General features: G+C 31.9%; 3 protein-coding genes and 1 non-coding gene across 4 annotated transcripts; 3 read left to right on the top strand and 1 right to left on the bottom strand.

Moving 5' to 3' along the window:
* Positions 1-9,068: 9,068 nt before the first annotated feature.
* LOC146912524 (vesicle transport v-SNARE 11-like) lies at positions 9,069-13,783 on the top strand. The gene is made up of 6 exons (XM_085722093.1): positions 9,069-9,216; positions 9,413-9,529; positions 12,184-12,242; positions 12,325-12,513; positions 12,609-12,779; positions 13,360-13,783. Exons 2-6 carry the CDS (start codon positions 9,436-9,438, stop codon positions 13,510-13,512), a joined length of 666 nt encoding a protein of 221 aa, XP_085578219.1. The 5' UTR covers positions 9,069-9,216; positions 9,413-9,435; the 3' UTR covers positions 13,513-13,783.
* Positions 13,784-14,347: 564 nt separating this feature from the next.
* Positions 14,348-17,136, top strand: LOC146912523 (Pentatricopeptide repeat (PPR) superfamily protein). The gene has a single exon (XM_085722092.1). It carries the CDS (start codon positions 14,652-14,654, stop codon positions 16,563-16,565), a length of 1,914 nt encoding a protein of 637 aa, XP_085578218.1. The 5' UTR covers positions 14,348-14,651; the 3' UTR covers positions 16,566-17,136.
* An 876-nt stretch (positions 17,137-18,012) lies between these two features.
* TRNAA-UGC (transfer RNA alanine (anticodon UGC)) lies at positions 18,013-18,085 on the top strand. The gene has a single exon. It is a non-coding gene; the product is annotated as a tRNA-Ala (tRNA).
* A 5,778-nt stretch (positions 18,086-23,863) lies between these two features.
* LOC146912521 (uncharacterized) lies at positions 23,864-25,765 on the bottom strand. The gene is made up of 5 exons (XM_085722091.1): positions 25,587-25,765; positions 25,407-25,493; positions 24,799-24,948; positions 24,390-24,590; positions 23,864-24,122 (listed from the first exon to the last, which is right to left on the bottom strand). The coding sequence occupies exons 1-5, from the start codon at positions 25,758-25,760 to the stop codon at positions 24,018-24,020; spliced, it is 717 nt and encodes a 238-aa protein (XP_085578217.1). The 5' UTR covers positions 25,761-25,765; the 3' UTR covers positions 23,864-24,017.
* Positions 25,766-27,750: the final 1,985 nt, after the last annotated feature.

The following is a 27,750-nucleotide window of genomic DNA, read 5'->3' as shown; positions in this document are numbered from 1 at the left end:
AATATTGATTTTTAATGTTTATTAGATATACTAATTAAATGTATCAATTAAGTTTGGTAACTAATTTTATATTTGATATTTTTTCGAGTTATCATGAAATTGGTATAAAGCTTACATCACCGCTTAGCTTTGACTAATCTTAGTTGAAAAACCTGTGGGATACATAAGACGAGTTCTCTCATCTCAGCCGAATATTTTCCATACACATGAGGCAGAAATTGAACTGCTATCCACATACTTACGAGGCTCTAATCTATTATCAATTTGACCATTTTTTCCTAGGGTCATAGCTTACATGTTAATTCCAGGTGTTCGTACAACCGGTTCATCCTTCAATATTCCATTGAAAATCAATGAAGCATTGATACATGGATTTGAAAAGAAAATACGACACCTTAAAATTGATATGAAGGCAGCAGAGAGAATCAAACACGAGACCTTAAAAGTAGTCCCAGGCCAAAACAAGTGGGTTAGATCAAACTTATTCATTGTGTTCCCTTATTGACTTTGTTTATCCAAATAATTTGGAAAATATATAGATCTCCAAAAAAATCAAGAGCGAGGGATACTTGCTCAAACTTTGGACCCATTTGAGCACTTTAACAATATTATTCTATCGTTGTTTCCAGAAAACGAGAAGGAAAATATTAGCTTTGATTTGGTTTGTCAATCTGACCAAAATAAAAAGCTACAAAGCAAATGGTATTCAATTGAGTTCTTGAATGATATTAACAGTTGCATATTTCAAACCACAAATTAATATTTAAAGTTGGATGTCCAATAATATTGATGAGGAACATATACCAAGGTATTGTGTTTCAAAATGAGAAACCCCACATCTTCATCCAAAACCTTAAGACAATATGTATATTACTCATCTCATTTATATGTTCATAATATCAAATCTTGCTGGCAATATAGAATTTTTACTCACACATGACAAATTAGCATTTCTCCCTTAAACGTGAGACTCTCTATGTCTATGATATGATGAAATGGTCAAATAAGGCCAGAGGCACAACATGATAAAAAAGGTGGCTTGGTGGTGGTTTCATAGAGATGTGTTTTTTTTTCTCATTTATTTTATGAGAAGAGAGAAATTAAATTAGAAAAATTATTCGAACTAGAAAGAAATGACAAGGAAAACGAGTGAGTTGTGGGTAGTTTTATGAGTTTGTTGAAGGAGTTGGATATTACTGAGTAATTATTCTACCAAAAATATTAGACTCATTAAAAATGTCACATCAATTTAAAATGTACAATAAACATGTATTTTTCAACTCAGCATAACACATACACGTTTTTCCTTTGTCATATCCCACTAAAGACTAAAAGTGAAGGAACTTAAAATAATAGAGGTTAAATAAAAAAAAAGTTATCGCCTTGACAAATAAAAATTGCATGAAAGCGAACGACTTCCAAAATATAATATTTAACATAAAAAAATTAAACAAATGACATTCAAAAGCTAACAAAACAAATCATCATAATTTCGGGATTGCAAGTGTAACCTACATTGGGTTGTATCTTTGCATTAGGCTAAAAGAAACTAGACAAATGATATCGACACCACAATTTCTCCCAAATTATTTAGGCACACGTTTGTGAGTCATCTCACTTATATCTTATTCAATATCTACTATTCCTTTCATTGTAGAACTTTAACTCTTATTTTACACGATAACATATCTCCCTCAAGTGTGACATTCTCTGTGTTCGTAATTACGTGACATAGCCAAATAAGGTCAAACCAATGTACAACATGATCAAAAAGGTAGATTAATGGTAATTTACTAAAAGTGTGTTTTTGTTCCTTTATTTCATGAGAAGAGATCAAAGAAATTAGAAGATGAAAAATAAATTTGAGATTGAGAGAACTGATACCGGTTAAAAAAAATAAGAATTGTGTATTTTGTCCATGAGGTTATAAAGAACGAAGTAAGTTGCAAGTGATTTTATGAAATTATTGAAGGAGTTGAAGATTTTTGTGTAATTAATTTACCAAAAAGTTAGATTGCGTTAAAAAAACTAATTTACCAAAAAGTTAGATTCGGGTAAAAAAACGCAACAACATATAAAGAATTTAGGGTTAAATATGTTTTTGGTCCCTATAAATATGTCAACTTTTCGTTTTAGTCCCTCTAAAATTTTCCATCAACTTTTAGTCCCTATAAAATTTTCAATCTTTACTTTTGGTCCCTCTTTTAAAGTAAACTCATATATAGAATTCATATTTTTTAATAAAATTTTCCAAAAAAATTCAAAATATTACAAGAGTCACTCCAAAAAAAATTTAGAATTTTTTAACAAAACATGAATTTAATATGAATTTTTATAATTTTTACAGTTAAAAATTCATATTTAATTAGCGTTTTGTTAAAAAATTCTAATTTTTTTAGGAATTTTTTTTAGAATATTTTACACATTTCTGCACAATTTCATTAAAAAATGCATAAATTAAGTTAGAAATAGGGACCAAAAGTAGTGATTGAAAATTTTATAGGGACTAAAAGTTGAAGGAAAATTTTAGAGGGACTAAAACGAAAAGTTGACATATTTATAGGGATCAAAAACATATTTAACCCAAGAATTTACTAAGCACATATTTTGTTAACTCAGCATAACACTTAAGTGTTTGTCTATGGTTAAATTCCACCAAAGATCAAAGGATAAGGAATTTAATATCTTAGAGATTGATTAAAAAATATTGCATGAAAGTCAACAACACCCAAAAACATAAATTTGATATAAAAATTAAATAATTGGCATCCCAAAACTAACGAAACCGTTTATCGTAATGTTGAGAGTTCTAAGGGTGTCTACAGTAGGTTGGACTATCACATTAGGCTAAGTGAAACCACACAATTGTGATTGACATCACATCATTATCCAAAACCTTAAGGCATTAGGTGTATTGGTCATCTTACTTATATGTTTCTCAACGTCTACTTTGGCATCCAATAATGTGGAACTTTAAGTCACAATTTACACATGAACATATATCTCTAAAGTGTGAGACTCAATGCGTCTGTAATTTGTTGATAGTCAAATAAGGTTAGGCGAAGGCACAACATGGTTAAAAAAATGGATTAATGGTGTTTTTGTGGAGGGAAGTTTGTGTTCCCATCTTTCATGAAACGAGAGAAATAAATTTAGCAACAATAAAATTAAATTAGAATATGAAAAGAAATTTGAACATGAAAGAAATGATAAGGGAAAAAAAATAGTGTGTTTTGTCCATGGAAGTATCGAAAATATAGCGAGTTACTGACAATTTTATGGGTTAGTTAAAAAGTGTTGGAAATTTAAGAGTAAATATTTCACCAAAAAATAGACTCGGTTAAAAAAATGCCACATCTTTATAAAATGTTTAATAATCATGTACTTTTTCAATTCAGCATAACACATTTGTATTTTTCCATTCGCATGTTCGTTCACCCAAAGACCAAATATGGAGGTATTTGATATAATATTGATTGGATAAAAAAATTGTATGAAAGCAAATGACATCCAAAAACTTATACTTGATATAAAAAGTTAAACAAATGAAATTCAAAAACTAAAATAAAATAAAATTAATGTTTAGAGTTCTGAGGGAGTCTACAATGGGTTGGACCATCACGTTTGACTATGAGAAACTCCACAAGTGATATTGACAGCACATCTTCGCGTAAAATCTTAAGACATTAGGTATATTGTTCTTCTCGCTTATACGTTACTCAATGTATATTATTGCACACAAGTTTAACTCACTATAATGTTTAGAGTTCTGATGGAGTCTACAATGGGTTGGACCATCACATTTGACTATGTGAAACTCCACAAGTGAGATTGACATCACATCTTTGCGTAAAATCTTAAGACATTAGGTATATTGTTCTTCTTGCTTATATGTTACTCAATGTATATTATTGCACACAAGTTTAACTCACATATGAAACATAAACATCTCTCCCTTAAGTGTGAGACTATTATGTATGTGATCTGGTGAGATATCACATAAGGTCAGAGACACGACATGGTAAAAAAAAGTGGGTTGGCGGCAGTTTCATAGAGGGGTGTTTGTTTCTTTCTTTCATGAGAAGAGATAAAGTAAATTATAAAAGAAAAGAAGATTAAAAATGAATTTGAACTTGATAGAAATGAAAAGAGAAAAAAATAATAAGGAGTGTGCGTTTTATTCGTGAGAGCATAGGAAACATAATGAATTGCTGGTGATTTTATGGATTTGTTGAAGAAGTTGAATATTACTGGGCAATTATGCTACCAAAATATTAGATTTATTGAAAATATGTACATCTATTTAAAATGTCTAACGAATATGTATTTTGTCAACTCATCATACATATACATTTTTCCATTGCAAGATCCCATGAAATACCATAAGTGAAGGAATTTGAAATGACAAAGGTTATTTTTTTTGTGCATGAAAGCTAATCACATTCAAAAACTACAATTTAAGATGAAAAATTAAACAAATGACACTCAAAAAATAACGAAACAAATCATCACATTAGGCTAGGATCCTACAATGGATTGTATTATCACATTAAGCTAAGATCAATCACAGAAGTGAGATTCACATCCTATCTTCTTTCAAAGTCTTAAGGCATTATGTATATGAGTCATTTCACTTATATGTTTCTCACATCTACTCTTGCATACAATACGGAATTTTAACTCACACTTGAGACATTAACATCTCTCCATTAAGTGTTAGGATCTTTGTGTCTGTAGTCCACCACCAAGAACAACTCTTGATCCCCCACAACGTCGAACCCGGATGTGATACCACCGTTGGGCTTTCTGTGGGAGCCTACGTTGATGTAGATCGACAATTTGGATAAAGAGAAACCACACAAGTGATAATGATACAACCAAAACTCCATCTAAAATTTTAAGTAACACCTGATACATCACAATATTCCCTCCATCAAATATTCCCTCCATCTAGCCCGTGCTTGGCACGGGTGTCCATGCTAGTGTTACTATATTTGCTTCCTTAACCAGTGTCCCGGGGGCACCGGTTACATTTCCCAATAATAATAATAATAATAATAATTTTGGCTTCTAACTTTACAAAACATTGCAAAATTGTTGATAAGACGTTACATGTCTAAAAATAAGACTTGAAGCCTGTATAGACTCATGAGGGTCTTGTGCAATCTGGACCGTTGATTTCAGTCAACTATGAGTAGTCAACAACGCATATTAATTGATGGATGGTTCATATTACCAACAGGGCGAAAGACATGAGACAAATGCAGGAGATGATATGCTTCCCAAAAAACAAGGGCCAAAATTGCTATTTTTTTTAAAAGGTAAGAGGTCAAAAGTGCATCTTTTTTAAAGATAGAGGGTCAAAATTGTCTTTTTTTAGATAAATTACATCAAAGGTCTTTAAGTTATTTCATTGTGACAAGTTGGTCTTTTAAGTATATATTGCTTAAATGCACTTTTGGGTCCCTAACTTTTAAAAACCATAACAATTTGGCAGATTTCGGATCTTAAAAATGTAAGTTATTCGGGGGCCTAAAAGTTACAATTAAGTAACTTAAAGGACCTAAATGTTACGAAAAATATTTAAAAGACTAATTTGTTATGGTTAAATAACTTAAAAGACGTAAGTGGTACGAAAAAAAATTATATGATCATCTTGTTATAATTTAATGACTTAAAAGACCTTTAATGTAATTTAGCCTTGTTTCGGTCAATTTGCAACGTTTTGTAAGTTAGGGGTAAAACATTGCTATTTGATTTGTTGGGGTCAAAATCGCATGTTTTTAAAAGTTTGGGACCCTCATTTCATTATGTTATGTTTTATGCTCATATGTCAAAAACTTATGTTTTATGTACGTTTGATCTATCTCTATTTACATTTTATGGGCAAGTGATTTTTTTTTCCACCATTTAATGTAAAAAAATGTTCGTAATCTTATATGTTTGAGATCTTTACGAGTGTTTATTGTAAAATGTGTTTTAGTCTAATGCAAGAACTGATTGAGTCCTAACCTCCGATCGGTTTGTAACCTCCAATCCTTCAAAAAATGAGAAAAAAAAGGAGAATCGAATCGTAACACCTATACTAGTGCTTGTTTGGTTCAGCTTATTTTTAGTCCAGAAGCAATTATAGAGCCTCAAAATTGGAAAAGGCAATTTCTCATATGTTTGGTTTAGCTTTACAAAAGCAATTCTCTTCTCCAAAAGCAATTCTGGCTGAAGCTACAATTCCTAACTTTTGAATTAACTAGAATCAATTCTCCATCAAATTTTATATTTTAATTATTACAACCCATTATTTTCCTTTATTATCCCTTATCAATTCTCCTTCTTTTTGGTTTTTATTTAATTTGATGAACCAAATTTAATCAAACAATTTAATGAACCAAGTTAGCCTCGAAAAATATTTATGGTCAAGAGTTACCAAGTTTTAGATTTTTCTTTACGGTTTTTCCGTTCAGATTTACTGTATTTTTCTTTTACGCTATATTTATCATTTTTGGCAACCAGCTCTATTATCATTTAACTTAAATATATTTTATCAAAAAATATAAAATACATAGAACAAATATTTTGTCAAAAAAAATTTGGTTTAATGATCATATTTATTATTTTTTAAATTAATATATAGAAAAAAGTTATTCATTTAAATTAAATAATATTTCTACTTTTAGTATTGATCTACGCATATATTCAACTATGTCCATTTATTTGTATTTAACTATGCCCATTTTAGTAATTATACATTCAAAAGCAATTTTGATCAAAACTATCCAAACAACATTCATTTTGTTTAATCAATTCTACATTATTGTATCCAAACATAAATCAATTCTCTCAAAATCAATTTTGTCAGAATCAATTTTATCAGAATCAATTCTGCCAGAATCAATTCTATCCAAAGCTAAACCAAACAACGATCAAAAGTTACAATTCAAAGAGGGCATTTCGAAGATTTCGAGGGACCTATGAGTAGGGGTGGGAATGAGCCGGGCTTTGCTTAAATAGGTTAGGCCTAGTCAAAAAACTAAGTCCTAAGCCTTGGCCTTTTACCTGTCAAAGACTTTATTTTAAGCCTGGTCTGACCTTTTTAAAAGTCTGGCTTGGCCTGTTAGCCTGTCTAAAAGCCTAGTTTGTGTTACAAATTTCTAACAGAGTTTGTTCTTCAATTTTTTTTTTCCATTTCAATTTGTGCAACGTATACTTAATATATAGATAAACATTATGGATACAAATTAAACTAATAAAATACAATTGTAAAATTTATAGATGGATAAAAACTCAAGAATAATCATGTCTGATAACATCAGGGATTTCAAACATAATCTAATAACCATACTTGACCTTAGGCATATCAGTAGCAAGCCTTAACAGTTCACACAAATCAAATAACCATGAGTTTTAAATTATAACTTAACAAGCTTCCAAACAGTACAACCTAATAGGCTTGATAGGCTTTTTTATAAGCCTAAGCCCGACCTATTTAAATTAATAGGCTTTTTAAAAAGCTCAAGCTTGACCCATTTATTAAACGAGCTAGGCCGAACCGAGCTTTTAGTAGGCCGAGTCATAGGCCCCTGACGGGCGGCCTGGCCTTTTCCCACCCCTACCTGTGAGTAATTAAAGAAAATAATAGATCAATTTTCTAATTTTTTTTAGTGAGTTAAACATGACGAAACAATCTAAAAGGCTAAAATCATAAATCAATGAATTAAACAAATCGTCCAACTAACTCGACCCATTTTACCATCTTTAACAAGAGAAAATCTACTCTTACTTATTTCATATGTTTTCCAACAAGATTAAACTATCATTGCCTCCCATTACAAAAGAGAAAAAAAAGTCATAACGTGGGGTCTGTTTGGTAAGGCCACCAAAAGAGCTTATAGCTTATAGCTTATAAGCTCATTTGACAAAAAAAGTCCTGTTTGGTAACTTTTTTTACAATGAGCTTATAGCTTATTTCACGAATTTCAACGAGCTTATAAGCTATTTTTCAGAAGCTATTCCAAGTAGCGTTTGAGCTTATAGCTTATAGCTTCTCACTTTTAATTCCATTTCTACCCTTATTATTCTAACTAAATTCCATTTTTACCCATTACAATTTATTAATATAACTTCCTCATAAATACTACTGTGTCTCTTGCGAACAAAAATCCAATTCTTTTTCAAAAAAATTAAAAAAAGAAGCACTTGTCTTTCCTTGTTTTTTTTCTTTTCTTTATACGGCATACCGTCAGTTTTGTTAGTTTTTTTTTTACAAACCAAATATACTTTTTTTAACGTGCAAATCAATATACCTTCAGCTGTATTTTACAATTGATGAAAATATACCTTTTGTTATCTTGAACTAAATAAAAATATTTTACATCGATGAAAATATACCTTTTGTTATTTTGAACTAAATAAAAATATTTTACATCTATTTAGCATGCATATGATAATTATTAAACTTTTTTTTCAAGAAGATTATATTTAGCGTAACTATCAATTATTGTTAATAATACATATAATAATAATAATAATAATAATAATAATAATAATAATAATAATAATAATAATAATAATAATAATAATAATAATAATAATAATAATATTAATACATTCCAATAACCGTCTATTATTACACTTAATTTTTTTATAAAGTATAAACACTTAAATGAAAATATTTATATAATATAAAGGATATATTAAGTTAATAAATTTAAAGTATTTTTTCAAAAAAATTTTGAATAAAGAATTTTCAAATACTTAAATATTAATTGATATAAATTTTATTATAAATTAAAAATACCCTTTTATGTCATTTTACATTTATCAGCTAGTTGAACCGCTAATTTTACCAAACACTTCAACTAGCTTATCAGTCATCAGTCATCAGTCATCAGCTAGCTTATCAGCTAAAAGCTATCAGCTAGCTTATCAGCTATCCGCTATTTTTACGAGAGCTTAGTCTCCACAATTGCACTCACTAAACTACAAACTTGTTTTCCTTCACAAAAAGACTAAAAAAAGAGTTTGAAAAGTAATTAATTAATAATAATTATCTACTTTTGCTGATTCAATTCAACTCACATTGTCGTTTTGATAACTCATACAAACAAAACGCACCAACACCAAACTTCTCCTTTCGGAACTTCCGCAACCATTCTCCGGTCAAATTTCCCGCCGTTTCTTCAACCTTCGCCGTCACCTCCGCTTCCCCGACCACCGCACGTACGATCTCTCTCTCTTTCTCTCAGACACACACTTCTCGATTTTTCACATCGTTATCGTTATCATTTCTCAACTTTTATGATTCAATTTTACAATGATCGAATTAGGGTTTCGGTTTCTGATTCTAGATCGCTACGTTCCAATTTATAAAAAATAATTTTTTAACTTTTTTTTTTGTTGATTGTGAATTGAACAGAAGGAGTATAAAAATTGTGAAGAATGAGTAACGTGTTTGAAGGATACGAACGTCAGTACTGTGAACTTTCTGCTAATTTGTCAAAAAAATGCACTGCAGCTACAGCTCTTAATGGAGGTACTTTGTTTTGATTTTTCAATGGATTTTGTTCTGTGATTGATGCTTATTGGTTTCTGATTATGATTGTGATGATTTTTTTGCATTCGATTGTGTAACTTTGTTCAATTTGTTATAAGTATAGAATATGCAAATTCTAAAATTAGTGATTGAGCTTAAGTGGTTAATGAGCTCCACTTAAAAGATGAATCGTTTGGGGAAACCCGAGTTTAAATAATGGATGTAACGATCATTGGCTAGACTTTACTTTCTCCTGACCGAACTTTGGATTACTAGTGTCCCATTTCTTAGAAACGGTGGGTTAAGACCTATGAAATCCGGATACGTAGTATGGGGACGTTACAAATACGCTAAATTTTTAAAATTGAGTATAAAATAGGGAAATTTTACAACCATTGACCGGGCTCAAGTGGTTAATGACTTCCACTTACGAATCGTTCATGAAAACTAAGTTTGAATCCTGGATGAAACAATCATTAGCTAGACATATCTCATGTCCGAACTTTGGATTACCGGTGTTGCATTCTCTAGAAACCAGAGGGTTAAGACCCAAAAAATAGAATAGGGAAATTCTTTTATAAGGGTTCATAGGGTTGCTCATGGATAGCTTATTCATATAACAAATCCATATCCATATCCATATCAAAACCGCTTGTTTTGGTTGGATTTTAAAACCAATCCATCCCTTTTTTTGTAACCAGTTGTTCACCTCAGAACCCTCTGTATAGTATGTTGTAGATTAGATGTTTGCTTGAGTTTTCGTTTTTAAAAATTTAAGGGTTAATGGTGTTTTACCCCCTGTAATATAGGTCATTTTCGGTTTTACACCCTGTAAAATATTTTTTTTGATTTACCCCCTGTAAAATATTTTTGTTTTGATTTACCCCCCTAATAGGTCATTCAAAAACCAGAATTTTTGAAGAAAAAAATAAAAAATTGGTTTTTGAATGACCTATTAGGGGGGTAAATCAAAACAAAAATATTTTACAGGGGGTGAATCAAAAAAAATATTTGACAGGGTGTAAAACCGGAAATGACCTGTATTACAGGGGGGTAAAGCACTATTAACCCAAAATTTAATTATCAATTAGACCTTTCTTTGACTTACTTTGGGTAGTTGGATAATGGCATATAGCATGAATTAGGACCCTTTCAGTTGTTGGCATGTATCTCCTTCCGAAAAAGTATTGATGTGTAGCTTCTGGTTATCAAAATAACATCCAACTAATTTTTGTCGTGTTATTTCCAAATCTCTCTAGCTCCTATTATTTTTATTTGGTCAGGATTGGAGACATTATTGTTTTTTTTTTTTTTTTTGCATTTTCCCATATAAATGCTATAAAAACACCTGATGCTATAAATACACCTGGCGAATGCTTTTAAGCGGAAGCAAAGGTTGTCAGGGGTAGCAAGATCGTAAAACATGAGATCGCAACCAAGATTGAAGGATCTTACCCAATTAATTTTGTAGAATCGAGGGTAACGAGATTGTAAAACTTAAAATTGCAAGCAAGATAGAGGGATCTTACCAAAAAATAATAATACTAGTATATATAGACATAGTAATACTAGAACAGTGGTATTTTTTGAGGTAAAGAGTGGATGTGGTTAGAAAAAATGGGGTATTTTTGGAGAAAAACAATGTATGGTTAGAAAAAGGTTAATTTGTTTTAAAAAATAATAATTTTTAAGTGTCATCTACACATGTTTTGGGCCAAACGCCCAAGCCCATTACATTAATCGGGATTCTATACGCGATCTGGATCGGTGAAGCTCAGTAAAATCGTATATTCGACGATTTTGGGATTTAAATCAGGATTTTGATAGCTATCAAGCAACAACAATCAAACTTTTATCCTCTGGCCTAATACCCCTTGATTTTCCTAATTTCTCTATGACTACTGTCATAACCCATTAGTAATATCATTCAACATTTTAGCATGTTGTCAGGGTTTTGTTAGATTTCCTGAAACCCTCCAAGTTTCTTGGTTTCCCACCCTTCATTTCCTTGGATTGTTAACTTGATTATTTCTATTTATTTTCTACTCTAGTTTTCAACCATAACCAATTGCCGATGTTGGGTGATAATTCTCTCTTCTGTCATGACTTTTCAGTATGTGAAACTTTTATTAGAAAGTATGTGCCTATCTAAAAAAAAGTATAAATTTGGGAGAGGTGATGTCTTATAGTCTTGGACCAAATCATTCTAGTAGACTCTGAGACTCTTAATTTTAGGACTATAAGACATCACCTCTCCCAAATTTATCTAATTTCTCTTTGTTCTTCATCCTTACTATTGTGTCAGACCTTGGAATCTCTATGCCATGTTTGTTTCTTCAAGTTGGAAGATTAATTGGAAGTTGAAACTGTAGACTCCCCCTTCCCCCCAAAAACCATTCCCCACCCAATCATGGTTGATGCCCTTGTTTTTGTTCTTTTTGGTCAATTGATTGGTGGAAGCATTGTAAGGTGTTCATCATAGTGTGCATTTTACATGACAAGGGTGACTCACTAAAAATCCCTGAGTTTAACATATTCATGAAAGAATGTCTTAATTTTTGAAGCATTAGCTATAGGAACAATTAAATCTTATGATTTTTTTCTTAGAATTATGTATGTAACTATAATTTTGTTGTTTTCTGTTTAATCTGCAGAGCAAAAGAAGCAAAAAGTTTCGGAAGTAAAGGCTGGAATTGATGAAGCAGAGGCTTTGGTACTTTATTTTTCTTCCTTTCAGAAAGATGGCTTTATTTTTTCTGCAGGATTTTAATATAGTTGTTTTAATGAATTTGTAGATTCGAAAAATGGACCTTGAGGCAAGAAGTTTACAGCCAAATATCAAGGGCGTACTTCTTGCTAAGTTGCGGGAGTATAAATCAGATCTAAACAACCTTAAAAGTGAAGTTAAGAAAATTGTATCTGGAAACTTGAATCCTTCTGCACGGGATGAATTGTTGGAATCAGGCATGGCAGATACTATGACGGTATTATTCATTTTTTATGCTCTTGTACATGATTTATTTTGCTGTGAAAATACTATGAGGAAACAATCTGATGATCCCCTTTGTGATTGCATTAGGTATCAGCTGATCAGAGAACAAGATTAATGACATCAACTGAGAGGTTGAACAAGACTGGTGAACGAGTTAAGGATAGTAGGAGAACAATGTTGGAAACCGAAGAGCTAGGTGTTTCTATTCTCCAAGATTTGCATTCACAGCGACAATCTCTACTGCATGCTCATAACACGGTAATCTTTTCTATTTCTTGGTCATGATTATGAGTTTCTGGTTCTTCTAGAACATGTTTGATTTGCTCTATAGTAATTTCTATATGGCTTATGCTGGAAATTTCTTGGGAATTTTATCATTCTAATTTTTTATGTTTACATGCCAACTATCTAGTAGTAGTTTTTGGTTCTATTTCTTATATCTCTCAATTTTCGACATCTGGGTTTCCTTTAATATTATAGTTGGAAATTAAAAACCATTCTCGTGGCTTCACTCAACAACTTAAGCTTTTGGATTTGTTAATTCCTAACATGGTTTATGAAAGTTTGGTTCTTGTGCTTACATTCTTCTAAATAAATAAAAATGTTGAATTTCAGCTCAAGTAAAGGTGGGCCCGATATGTCGTCCATGTTTTAGGTCCAAAAGGTTTTTTTTGTTGATTCTTAATAGCTTACTTACTTTGTGTATAGTTGGATCGTGGCTAATATCAACTCAGCGTTGTTTTAAAACTTTGAACAACAACATTAATTGTTTTTTTCTCCGAATTGTAGTGGTGAAAGTTTCTCTTTGATTTACTGATGGTTATATGCTCACTTGCAGCTTCATGGCGTGGATGATAACATAGGCAAGAGCAAGAAAATTATGACAAACATGTCTAGAAGGATGAACAAGAACAAGTGGATCATTGGCTGCATTGTGCTCGTCCTGGTTGTTGCTATCATTGCTATCCTATACTTCAAACTTGTTAAATAGTCAAAAGGCCTACTTGTCCTCATATTGGTTCATAAATATCATAAGATACAATGATTTTTTGGTTTTTCTTTTTCTTATTCTGATTTGTGATTGGGCAGAAAAAGATGTTGCATTGTGCAGTGCTGCAAGTTAACTTGATGATGTTGGCTTCGTTGAAGGGACACCAATGGCATGTGTCTTATGTCGGGTTTGCAATGTATGAAATTTGTATTTTTTTTGACAGACAAGCCCTTGCAAGATTTTAATTACAAAACCAGATTCTTCGTGGTTATGCTGTTTGAGTTCAAACAATATTTCTATGGTGTTGAATGTAAATTACCTGCATTCTATTTCTATGGTGTCTAATCCGTCCAAGTAATAATGTTTGAATTTGCAAGGAATGCTGATAGATCTTTAATCTGGTTTCCTAGAGTAGGAATCTGTATTCTGTAGGGCTCATATCTCTAAAGGAACTGTTGGGAACATAGCTATTCCAACCAAGGAGTTGTGCATCTAAGAATCTTGATTTGGTCTATATAAAACCAACCAAGGAGTTGTGCATCTAAGAATCTTGATTAGGTTTATATAAAATTAAATTTGGTTATGTTGACAGGACGTTGAAGGTTAAATAAAAATATATTTTAAGTCTTTATAAAATTAATTAGTAAAAATAAAATTAATTAGTATAAATCCGCACTCTATCAACTAACTTAAAAACCATCCACTATTTTTTAACAAATCAGATCCATTATGATATGTGAGACACAAATAAGAAGAACTATGTCAACAAGAAAATGAATTCTTCTTTACATGCATCCTCATAAAATACATCATACAACAAATGAAAGTTAGTTTAGTTGATAAGGAGTTGACTCACTCGCAAGATCGTAGGTTCAACTCTCACTATCAATATGAGGAGGAGTTAACTCACTCGCAAGATCGTAGGTTCAACTCTCACTATCAATGCGATGATCTCTTTAGTGGTGATTTGTAAGAACCTCTGTAAATGTTCTTTCAACTAAGATGTTTGTCCCGACTCTCGTAAGCTCTTGGAGTCCGACTCATCTAATATATTAGGAGGAAAGAAAAAAAAATGTACCATGCATGTATGACATGAAAAAACCAACTATCAAAACAGAAGTCAAACCTACGAAACCCAAATGACATGGTCACATTCAAAGACAACACTTTCACAAACTGCTACCTTATCATCACTCGCTCTTCACTTCCGCTATCTCCTCCGACAATGCTCACGCGCCACCGCTCTCCGCCCCGGCCAACAACTCCACGCCGCCGTAACCGTTACCGGCCTCATCTCTTTCCCAAACCACTTCCTCCGCAACGCCCTCCTTCATCTATATGCTACTTGCTCCCTTCCTTCCCATGCACGTAAACTGTTCGACGAAATTCCTCACTCACACAAAGACTCTGTAGATTACACCGCCCTCATCCGTCACTCTCCCCCGTTTGAATCCCTCAAATTGTTCCTCCAGATGCGACAATTTGATCTACCTCTTGATGGGGTTGTCATGGTTTGTGCACTTAATGCTTGTGCAAGACTTAGTGGAGGAGATGCTAAAGTTGGGTCTCAAATGCATGTGGGTGTTGTGAAATTTGGGTTTGTGAAGTTTGATAAAGTTTGTAATGCTTTGATGAATGTGTATGTTAAATTTGGGCTTGTGGGTGAGGCTAGAAAGGTGTTTGAAGAGATTGAAGTTCGTAGTGTCGTGTCTTGGAGTTGTTTTTTGGAAGGTTTGGTGAAATGGGAGAGTGTGGAGAGTGGGAGAGTTTTGTTTGATGAAATGCCGGAGAAGAATGAGGTTGCTTGGACTGTTATGATTGTTGGTTATGTTGGAAATGGGTTAACGAAAGAAGCATTTTTGCTTTTGAAAGAAATGGTTTTTGGGTGTGGGTTTAGGTTGAGTTTTGTTACATTGTGTTCTGTTTTGTCGGCTAGTTCTCAATCTGGTGATGTTTGTGTTGGTAGGTGGGTTCATTGTTATGCTGTTAAGGAAATGGGGTTGGATTTTGGTGTTATGGTGGGGACTAGTTTGATTGATATGTATGCAAAATGTGGTAGGATAAGTGCTGCATTGTCGGTGTTTAGGATCATGTTGAAGAGGAATGTGGTGGCTTGGAATGCTATGCTTGGTGGGTTGGCAATGCATGGGATGGGGAAGGTTGCGGTGGATATGTTTCCTTCTATGGTGGAAGAAGTGAAACCCGATAGTGTTACTTTTATGGCTTTGTTAAGTGCTTGCAACCATTCGGGTCTAGTTGAAAAGGGTTGGGAATATTTTTGTGATCTCGAGTCTGTTTATGGTATTAAGCCAGAAATAGAGCATTATGCTTGCATGGTGGGTCTTCTTGGTCGAGCTGGTCATTTGGAAGAAGCTGAGGCTTTGGTGAAGAATATGCCGATTCCTCCAAATGAATTTGTTTTAGGGTCACTTATTGGTTCTTGTTATGCACATGGTAAGTTGCAATTAGGCGAAAAGATTATGAGAGAGTTGGTTCAGATGGATCCACTTAACACCGAGTATCATATCGTGCTTTCAAACATGTATGCATTGTCCGGAAAAGTAGACAGAGCGAATTCTCTTAGGCAGGTTCTTAAAGAAAGGGGTATCCAAAAAGTGCCAGGAATGAGTTCCATATATGTTGATGGCAAACTTCATCAGTTCATTGCAGGGGATAAGTCACACCAAAGAAGTTTGGAGATTTACATCAAGCTAGATGAGATGATTTGTAGATTGAGGTCGGCGGGTTATGTTCCTAATACAAGTTGTCAAGTTTTGTTTGGTTGTTCAAATAGGGATGATCGCAGTGAATCATTGGAGGAGGTAGAACAAGTGTTGTTCACTCATAGTGAGAAGCTAGCACTGTGTTTTGGACTAATGAGCACACCATCTGGTTCTCCTTTGCATATTTTCAAGAACTTGAGGATATGTCAAGACTGTCATTCTGCTATTAAGATTGCCTCTGATGTATATAAGCGTGAAATTGTTGTCCGAGATCGTTACCGTTTTCATAGTTTCAAGCGTGGTTCTTGTTCTTGCTCTGACTATTGGTGAATGATTTTTTTGAATTCGGAGATCGAAGTTTCGTTTGTCATGGAGGTGCATCCTCGGCACCATTGTTCTTTCGAAGGGTATTGTTGATTTTTCAAATTGAATCCTTTATGGTGTTGTCTCTGGCATTAAACACAATGGTGAGAGGAGAGAAAAGATTGAGAGAATGTGAAGACGAGGGAGAGAGAGAGAGAGCAGAATAAAGGAGATAGAGAGGGTGTAAACGGAAATGTAGAGGAGTTGCAGTAGAGAATTCGAATCGATGTTTTTTTCACACATAATTTATTGAAAATGGATACCTTACAACTGTTGAACGGTGCAGCAGCCGTAGGAGATCCAAGTCTCTCATCCTTGACTTTCTCACTCTATTGCTTTTCAAATTTTGTCTCTCAAGAAAATCTTTGCAGTTGGGCAAAGTTGTGAAGTAAAAGCTAGTCTGAAAATGAAGAAAATTAATGATATGTTTAATGTACGCCGACATACAATACAAATAGAATAGTACAATACAATTTCTTATTTTATACATTGTTTGTAGTTGATACACAACACGATAATGAGAAATTTAGTGTGAGGATCATCTTGTTATTTTGAGATGCGATCAAACGACAACTACAATTCATTGTGATCAGTCCCTTGATTCCATTATGCACTCTGATGATATAGGAATTTCTATTCCTCGTATTGTTTCGTTGTTTTCTTTTTATTTAGTCTAGTTCCTCATTTTTAATCATATTAAACAGATTTTGAGTAACTAAGTTTCAAGACTTGTGTTTGCAGTTTGCACTTTCCTTACTGTTAAATTTTGCAAACCGTGGACTATGGTCTATAGCCAAGTTTGGATACCTTATAGTTTATGGAGCTTTTCAGTTGAAATAGTTTTCTACAAAAGAGAATTACATTTCTTACTGAGAAATATATAATGTTCTAAGTTATTCAAAGAGAGGTTATATAACAAAGCTCTCAAGGTGCATAAAATAATTTCAACTTGGCAAAGAAACTATTTTAGTTTCTTTAAGACAATTTTAACATTTTCTCCATTTTTCTTTGCAAAAAAGGTTATCTAAACTAATTGAATTTCTCACCTAATGTACTGAATATATAAGATACAAATAGGACAAAAATGGAGAAAAATAACAAATTTCACAAGTTATAATACAGAGTATGTCTACGGTAAATCAATACATTAAACTACAGATATTATTAAATCAAACGAAAGAATTGATTATCTAAATATATAAATTGCATATATATTAATTACTGTTATATTACCATGTTTATTGAACTTTTCCAAAAATAAAAAAATAAAATTTTTTCAAAATGAAATGAATCAGAAAAAATATGATTGTTTGTGTAATGTTTCTCACACAAAATTAACATGACAATCATTTTGAAGTTTTCTGTGTCAGAGCTAATATGGACATAGAAGGAATCCGAGAAAGGCCAACACAACAGGGATGTAGCTCAAATGGTAGAGCGCTCGCTTTGCATGCGAGAGGCACGGGGTTCGATCCCCCGCATCTCCATTTTTAAAATTTTTCCTATAATGTTATGTTAACATTTGTGGGCCAAATCTGTTTTATTTTTTTACTGATTTTTTATGGTAGACACATAAAAAGATACACTTTCAATTTTTACATATGCTTAAAAGAAAAATTCCGATGCAAGTCTTCTTACATTAATTATTATGGATAAATTAGTTTTAATCTCTTTCCTATAATGTTATGTTAACATTTGTGGGCCAAATCTGTTTTATTTTTTTACTGATTTTTTATGGTAGACACATAAAAAGATACACTTTCAATTTTTACATATGCTTAAAAGAAAAATTCCGATGCAAGTCTTCTTACATTAATTATTATGGATAAATTAGTTTTTTTTTCTTCATGCGAATATATATTAATGTTATTTTGTCAAAAATAGTTGCATAAATATAGAAAATTTTATTTTAGTCTTTATTGCTCTATTTTAATTTTAATAACATTTATTTATACCAAAATTATTAAATATATAATTTATATGTCATGCACTAACATTAGCGGTTTTTTTTTGAACAAAAAACCAATATTTTTTTACAACATCAAAAACGAAATTACATAGTTATTTTTTTTTAATACGAAATATAGTTTAATCTTGTTACAATATATAAACAAATTTTAAGATGGACAACCGCGGTCCATCTTATGTATTGTGTGTGTATTGAGGGCAAGTGCTCGCACAAGCCATGTTGGCCTAACCGCGGTCCTTGGCCCCCCCTCTTCCCCTCCTCTTATACATATATACTTAGTATACTTTAAATATGACCCCCACTTCCCACACTCTAAGTGATTAATATAAATTAATATTATAATATTGAAAATGGACAATGTGTATTAGAGTATAGTGAGAATAAACTAGAGTTACTTAGTGGTAACTATAGTAGAAAGTTAGTTAGGGAGTTAGTTACTCCAATTCACTATAAATAAGCTACACCTATGTGCTATTTCACTATCTTTTATACAATTGTTTCTTGGTAATGACTCCTAGAGAGAATTACACAATCTATCTTTCCATTGCATTTGACCTAGAACCATGGAATCCTCTGATTCATAACATGGTATCAGAGCGCTATGGAGATAGCGATTTTGATCCAGTTTCTGATGAAGAAGATGATTCCGATGGTGATGAAGAAGAAGATCTTGAAGCTTCTGCATTAGCAACCTCGTGTTCTTCCGCTTCGCAAGTCTCGATCGTTTTCGGTAGTTTTGGCGATTCGGTTTCCATTCCTCCTTCACCATGGATTGCTCTAGCCATTGATGGATTCAGCTTCACGGTTGGCGACATTCCATGTTTTCTTGATGATTCGAGTTGCAGCCATCACACCTCTACGTTTGCTGCTTCCGACGAAATCCAGAAAACACAGATTCTTGATTTGAAGTTCACCGTTTCTGCCAAATCCGCAAAATCGACACATTGCGACTCTGAGTTCATAGTTTCTGAAGCTGCGATCAAGAATTTGAAGCATCTCATCATCGATACCGTTGTCTCATGCTATGAACCTGTTTACGACGCTTCTGTCTTCGTCGAAAAACAGGACCAAGCCGTAATCACCGTTAAGAACAATTTTCAGTGCTTCGATCTACATGACGAACGCATCGTCGATTTCGATCCCGGCGGTATTCTTTGTGATTCGTTGTCCTCTCTTCAGTCAAGATTTCTTGCAATTTCGTTCTTCTTGAGCAAAAGCTTTGCTATCAATCGGTTATGGTGGATGCCTTGGGATAGAGGAAGGAAAACAGTTATTCACAGAATCTCTTTTTCGATGCAGCAAATCAAGGAAATAAATACGCATGTTTCTCAATTCTCTTCATTTCAATTCCAGATTAGAGATAATCCATTGCGTTTACAGAAGCATCTTTCAATCCAATCGCGTTTTGGCGAAAGCTATTTTGCAAGTTCACAAGAACGCAAAATCGCTATTGCTCATGGAGAATTTCAAAAGCATGTTTTTGCATAAGCACGTTTGGTACAAGCTCTTTTGGAAACATCACATTGTATATAAGCTGCTTATGTCTCAGAAGCAGGTTTGCGGTTTTGGTAGAGAAGAATTGCGTTTACAAGAAGATTGGAAGACCTGCGATGCTTGCCTACTGTGTTTTGCTACATGGATATGATTTTCCCAACTGTACCTGGGTTTCTTCATACAATTTGGGCTTCTTTTGCTTTCCTTTCATTTTTTTGTTTTACTTAGTTTACCCCTGTTTTACTTAGTTCCTACGCTATAGTTACTCAAGAGTATTTTTCATTGTATTTTCAAACTCAAATTGGTGAATTTCCTCATTTTGAGTTTGAGGGGGACTATTAGAGTATAGTGAGAATAAACTAGAGTTACTCAGTGGTAACTATAGTAGAAAGTTAGTTAGGGAGTTAGTTACTCCAATTCACTATAAATAAGCTACACCTATGTACTATTTCACTATCTTTTATACAATTGTTTCTTGGTAATGACTCCTAGAGAGAATTACACAATCTATCTTTCCATTGCATTTGACCTAGAACCATGAAATCCTCTGATTCATAACAATGTGTCTATATGGTTTGCTAACTTAAACCAACAAAAAAATATGAAGGTCCAAGTTAGCAAAAGTGCACATTTTTTTTTTAATAAAAAAACTAATATCCACTAGTGTAAACCAATTTAAAGTAAGAGATAGTTTAGTAAATATCCCTCAACCTATTTGTTATAAAATAAAAGTGGGTCTATACCGACAAATGAAAAATAACCTCTTAAGTTAGCAAAAAAACATCCCACTCATACTCCTATACCGACGAATGAAAAATTTCAAGTCTCTAATGCACACATTTTCTCCCACTTATCAACTCCTTTATTTTTTACTCCAACGACGATCTATAAAATACTCATATTGAGCCTCACAAATTTACCTCACACATTAATACTTCATTCCTTTTATTGTTATTTTAATCAAAATAACCGTTGTTTCATGAAGCACCCATAATTTTGGCAAAATAACCCACCTTTTGCACCTCCAATTGGCGGACAATTACAAAATATCAACTGTTGGAGTTGCTCTTGCAGTGGTATAAATTTCTTCTTTCCTCACAAGCCACCTCTTACCCTCTTAAACTTGGATTTTCTTTATGGGAAATGTTAACTTGTGCCCTCAAGGCACAAGTTAATGATTCAAAATAGAAATATTCTATTGTAATTAATGCATTTGACTTTAACTTTTTTACTTTTCAATAATTGAATGCACAAAATTTAAGAAAATGTTTCCATTTTTGGGTTGCTTAACATGTGCCCTAAGGGCACAAGTTAACATGACCCTTTCTTTATATAACTTTATAGTCATTAGATTAAAAGGGACGTGGGGACTAAATAACTCAACTGGTTTAAGTTAAGGGTTAATGAGCTGGAGGCTCAAGGTTTAAGTTCTGACAATGAGAAACAATTAACATATTAACACTCGTCATTAAAAATATACTCTTTTCGTCCCTATATCTAAGCACCCTTTTATTAGAGACAAATGATGCTTACATATAGGGACGAAAGAAGTAGATTAAAAGAGAGATGGAGTCTGGTAATCTAGAGCTCGGTCATGATATATATATATGCATAACCTGACAAAAAAAATATTCTACCTAAAAATCAAACTCTAGTTCTTTTGTATCATTGGTCATTTAATGGAGCTAATTATGCACTTGAATTTAATTGCTTACAAAAGTGGCTTTCAGGGTGGGAAAATGTCTCATATGATCTATGATTGATCAATATTTAAAACTTGTTCGAAACTTTAAATTTCAAATCCATAAGTGGTGGCTCATTGTTCATTTATATCATTACATAAGACATTGATTCAATCATCGCAACATCCAACATCACTAAAATTTTGCAAAAACAAAAATGTCTTTATCGTACTAAAACCTCACGTTACATATTTATTGATATGTCTTTTTCGATAGTTGTACTTACTTAATACTTGTATCGTTCTTATATTCTTGATAATTATATTAAAAAAGTCAGACAAAAGCACTTAATCAAAGTCCATTGCTTGCCAAACATGCTAACTTTGTGCTTACCAAACATGCCAACCTTGTACACACGTAAAGTTTTTATTTTATTATAATCACATTTTCGATATCTTAGATTATTTAGTATTTAATTTTAAATAAAATATTATATTTATTAATTTAACAACTACTTATCTTAAATCTAAAAAAATAATAATTAAGATCAGGTTCGCACCACCATGTGTGAATGCTAATACGTGCTAAGGTTTGAACCATGCACCTTTTACTCTTTACATTCTTTAATCTCTTAATTCAAACTAGTTGAATTACCCAACTTCCCCAACACAAGTATGTTTTGGAATAGCCTGTGGTGCATTTATTCAATTAAAGGCAAAAATATAGAGTAAGGATCCTCCCTACTTATAAAAAATAATGGAAATGTTAACTTGTGCCCTTGGGGCACAAGTTTAGAAACTAAATATAGAAACTTTTTCTTGAAAATTGTGCATTCAATATATTAAAAGTTTGAAATTTTGTCTTTTCAATACAAAAGTTACTTTTTAATTCCATTTTTAGTTTCTTAACTTGTGCCCTTAGGGCACAAGTTAACATGACCCAAAAAATAAATAGATGATGTTACATAGACACAAAAATTTGATAGTAAATCATATCATTAAGTGGATTTCATCATTAATTTTTTTACATTTTTTTAAACTTCTATGTATATTTCCCCTAAAAAAAATCTATGTATATTTATCTTTTCAAATAGAAGACACGGAGATACTCGTAAAAATAGAAAGGATCCTGACTCAAATATTCACCATCCACGGTTAAATATATATATTTTTTGAAATACGGTTATGAAATACTCGCTCCGGTCATTATTATAACCAAAACTTCACCTTTTAGATACATTGAATAATCAATGTATCTAGTATATAATAAAGACTAGATACATTGATTATTCAATGTATTTAAAAAGTGACGTTTTGCTTATAATAATCACCGGAGGAAGTACTTGATTTCATTTTATCGGTTGAGTACATTTTCCTTTCCTTGCTTACAATACTTTGCAAGTTCTATGTTGTAATTAAAATTAAAAAGTCTCGAATATTTGTTTTACGGAAAATACCAACAAGTGTGTTTAGGGCACTGTTTAAGCATCCAAAATTAGTCATTTTTACATTGAAAATTGTGTATTTAAGAGCATTATATGTGTTTGACTTGTATTTTCAAGATAAAATTTCTATTTTTGAGTTGCTTAAACAATTCCCTTATGACACTTATTAACAAGACCCTTGTTTTAAATGGAGAAAGTTATTATTATTTAATAAAAAAGTGACATTTATTGGTTTGCGACTTTGAAGTTTGCTCATCTCAAAGTATCAAGTTCGATTCTTCATAGTATCAATTTCGGTGATCTAAATCCATAGCTCTAACTCTAACTTTAAATGGGTTTTTTACAAATGGATGGTGGAATTGGACCACTCAAATTAGTCGGTCCTTAAACTTGATATCAAATTTTCAAAAAACATTCGCATCAAAAAAAGTAACATTAATAATCATTTCACTAACTATTTCTAAAGTGATTTGAAATCTCCTTTTGAAGTCACACTATTTGTAGAATCCATAATGTCCTTTTGGAATCATTTCTAAAGTGATTTGAAAGTAACATAGAATAATTCCTTCCAAGAACATTGTGCAAGCCAAAAGAAAAAATTACACTAGTTTCAAACAATTTGAGATGAATGACATTTGCAATTGAAAAAAAAATTACACTAGTAACAAAATAATAATTTTCTTTTCAAAGAATTCATTGCAGTTAATCGGGACTAATTTACAATTGAAAAATGAATTACAATATTATGATCCATCATTGATTCAATTGGCTGAAAAATCATCCTCAGCAATTGCTGTCGAAGTTGTAAACAAATGGAATGGACCACATGTTTAGACTGGACTTTTCTTGGATTTGTATCTCTTGAAACTATTATAATCTGTCAATAAATTACCATGAAATTCCTGCTTCATTTGATTCCACATCGTTTTGAATACCTGTTAATTTTATCAACATATATGTCACTATTTGATATACAAATATAAGCTATTTGGATATACAAATATAAGCTATTTTGATATAAAAAGATGACATGTTTGTTACGGATTATAAAAAATGATTTTGAAATACAATAGTTTAATTCTCGTCCGGGTTTGAAACCAGACCTCAAACTCCTTATCCCTTAGTTCAAATTAGATAAGTTCAAATAATTATAAGTCAATCCAAACAAGTCTAATATAGTAAGAAATGAATAGAAATCATACCAACTCTAATGCATCTCGTAAGATATGCTCAGGAACAAAAGTCATTGTTGGTGAAACAGTAAAGTTTATCTTCATCTCCATTTGATTCTTGAGCCAACTACTCTTTCCCTTCCTTTCTGGATATATAATACCTCTTACATCTAAGTTGAAGTCGTAAGGATCATTGTATAAGGTATTGAGTCCTTGGAGCTCCCACCTCGTCTGATAGGATTTAATTGATATGCATCGTCAGTAATTTTCTTACACCGTCAATCAATTATATTCGTGAAATGATTAAAAAAAGTTTAGATCGCTTGCTAGTCTACCCTAACGATGCATATTATCCGAAAATGAAATAAGAATGATCACATAAAGAAATTCACAAAAACAAGTCACAAAATTATAGATATGTTCCAATGAAAGTGCTTACAAAATGAAGCTCAAGAATTTTGCTAATGTGATGAGGAATGTGAGGTGGATAGTCTTCTCCATTAGACTTTATTCTTAACCTTACATCTACTTTTGGTTGAACCTTCAAGATGAAGCATTGTATAGGAGGCATTTCAACTCTCCATTCCTCCTGTATACATATAAACAATAGTTTCTTATAGTACTCATTAGCTTTAATTAAGGGACACAATATGGTTCTAAATTTCCGTCCGCAATCGCAATATAACAATTTTAGAGGTTTCGGCATCATAACTGCTTCCGCATTGACCACATTTTTTTCTTCTTAATTTTAAGGTAATATAAAGGTTCGCAGCGTAACCATAATTTAAAACCATATTTTTTTTTTGAAGAATTTAAAACCATATTACTTCAACAAATTATAGATAACCATACACATAGTTCTAAAAGTGACACAATATAAAGGTTTTAGAGGTCTCCACAATGGCATCACAACTGCAATCACGGACTCATCGGTTGCACATTACGGCCAAATAAAGGTTTGCAACGTAAACACGATCGAAATTGAAAATCATATTACTTTAACAAATTTAACGTAATCAATCACACACATATTTCTCTAAAAAGTACCTCATTGAGCTGTTTAGAGTTTCCTTTTTCAGGAAACACTGCTTTGACTACTCTTGGTCTATCATCCATATATTGATCAAAGGAAGCCTGCAAAGAAAATCACAAAAATTTATGTTAGAATCATTGGTTTGGATTGGAAGATGAAGATGGTAATTAAGGATGAAAACTTTGATAATATACCCCTGGTAACTCATAAAAAGGAACATTAGCAATACTTCTATAGCTGAATGAGGATGTTTTTTCATTCCTAATCACTGATGAACATGATGTTTTCTTTGTATGAAAATGACTATTAAGCCTATGCTTCTTTTGTACTAATAATGGTTGCCAAGGAACCACACTAATACTTGCCATAATATGATTGATGAAATATGCAGTATTTAGCTTTATAAGATTTTCCTTCTCAACAAGACAAAGGTACTTATGCAACAAAAAAAAAAGTACAAGATAAGATATATTAATTTATATGCATGTGATGTTTATGTTTATCATTTAATTAAATTAGATTGTTTTAAAAAAAAAACAATTTAGAAGAGAAAATTGGACCACATCACTAATAATTATATCTTATAATGCTTTTTGGGAAATTTCAAATTTGTTTCTTAAAGTTTCAAGATTAAACTCTTGTCATTGAATTGACATCTCATGGACAAACTAGATTGAGTTTTAATTTAGAATGTTCTCCAATATAATGGTGATTTTACTTAGAACAATAAACTATATAATGTAACAAGATATTTATAATTTCATTGGCCACTTGTCACTTTTTCTGATTGAAAAGGATGACAAATCAGTTAACAAACGTGCATTATTATGCAACCTCTGGATAAGTTTGCAAATTTATTTTGACTACCAAGTTTGAAATTATCATACAAACCTTCAAAATAATAATAATAATAGTAAAAATATATATATCATAAGTATTGGGGAAATATTTGGGTCTTTTATTAATTTTACTAGAGCAAGTTTAATTCACTCATAATTTTTTTTAATAGTTTATGTATAATTTTAGAATTTTGTATTTTGATAATGTGAAATTTTTTAGGGGTGATGACGTGAAATTTATTCCTGGTGATGACGTGATATATTTATAACTTTAAAGAATTAATTATGTGTTTGGTATTATATAAAAAAAAAGGTTGGCGGTATCATGACATTATTTCCACAAATGCTTGCAAGTTTGGTATATCATAGTTGGCTTGCCTTAGAGAAGAGTGACAAATTGGACCACATCTACTAATCAACACCAAATTTCTTTAATTAAATTAACTTTGATTAGACTCTTAATTTAAATGAATCGAATAATTGAGTTTAAATGGTTAATAAATTTTACTAAAATACTAGACGGGATAATTCTCGAACGGACTTTACTTATCTTTCGACCAAATTCTTAATTATTAAAGCTCTATCTTATGGAAGGTTAACACAAAAAATTATTGATTAAGTAGAGTAGAAATGCATTGTTTAAGGAGGGTTGTGATAAAGAAGATTGACATGCTAATTTGAATGTTAGTTACAGATATACTTCTTTTCTTTTGATATATGTGATACAAACTCACCATGTGGTAAATTACTTTTGGAAATAAAACGATGCCTAACCATGGTGTGGCATAGCTTTGGATCACATATATCAATTTGATTACCAGATGCTTATTTTATTGGAAATAAGGAAGATTTTTATTGCTGCTGGATGTTTTTTTTTTTTTTTTTTTTTAAGGATATTGCTGCTGGATGCTGATATTGGAAATATGGAATTAAATATAATGCTTTCTCTAGATACAACTCGAACAGAGCTTTTGGATCACATATACTCCCTCCGGTCACATTTATAAGCAAAAAATGACTTTTTAAGTACATTGAATAATTAATGTATTCGGCCACATTTATGGGTTAGATACAATAATTATTGGATGTATCTAAAAAGTTGTTTTTTGCTTAGAAATGTGACCGGAGGGAGTATCAATTTTTATTAAAATGAGAAATGTTAAGAACAATTCTTTTATACACTTTATCTAACATTTACTTTTTTATTGGGTGAAATCTACGTGAGTCTCATCATTTATATGAGTTCTATTTCAAAAGTGTGTATGGTCCACATGAGTTTGATCAAATAAGAGAGTGAGGGTTAGAAAAAGTGTTAATAAGAGAGTGTTCATATCACTCATATTTTAAAATAATAAGAGAAGAGAAAGTTCTAAACATATTTTAATTTTTTAATTATGTTTTTTTTTTTAGTCAAATAGTCTAGTGACTAGATATTATCTTTTTAAAGAGAAATAAGAGAGGTGTCCATGGTTCAAAATCCAACCTCTACATATATTATGCAATATCATACCAAATGAGC

The sequence above is a fragment of the Medicago sativa genome, chromosome 6 (assembly GCF_051527215.1).
Source record: "Medicago sativa cultivar Bolivia chromosome 6, Bolivia_mono, whole genome shotgun sequence".
In the NCBI taxonomy this organism is placed as follows: Eukaryota; Viridiplantae; Streptophyta; class Magnoliopsida; order Fabales; family Fabaceae; genus Medicago; species Medicago sativa.
This window is presented reverse-complemented; position numbering and strand designations above follow the sequence as displayed.

What these genes read in the sequence shown, in the direction of transcription:
- LOC146912524 (XM_085722093.1), top strand. Translation starts at nt 9,436, where the DNA reads ATGAGTAACGTGTTTGAAGGATACGAACGTCAGTACTGTGAACTTTCT. An exon ending in AGCTACAGCTCTTAATGGAG is followed by an intron (nt 9,530 to 12,183) that starts GTACTTTGTTTT and finishes TTTAATCTGCAG; the next exon opens with AGCAAAAGAAGCAAAAAGTT. An exon ending in GCATGGCAGATACTATGACG is followed by an intron (nt 12,514 to 12,608) that starts GTATTATTCATT and finishes TGATTGCATTAG; the next exon opens with GTATCAGCTGATCAGAGAAC.
- LOC146912523 (XM_085722092.1), top strand. Translation starts at nt 14,652, where the DNA reads ATGACATGGTCACATTCAAAGACAACACTTTCACAAACTGCTACCTTA.
- LOC146912521 (XM_085722091.1), bottom strand. Translation starts at nt 25,760, where the DNA reads ATGGCAAGTATTAGTGTGGTTCCTTGGCAACCATTATTAGTACAAAAG. An exon ending in AAATTCTTGAGCTTCATTTT is followed by an intron (nt 24,591 to 24,798) that starts GTAAGCACTTTC and finishes AAATCCTATCAG; the next exon opens with ACGAGGTGGGAGCTCCAAGG. An exon ending in TACGAGATGCATTAGAGTTG is followed by an intron (nt 24,123 to 24,389) that starts GTATGATTTCTA and finishes TAAAATTAACAG; the next exon opens with GTATTCAAAACGATGTGGAA.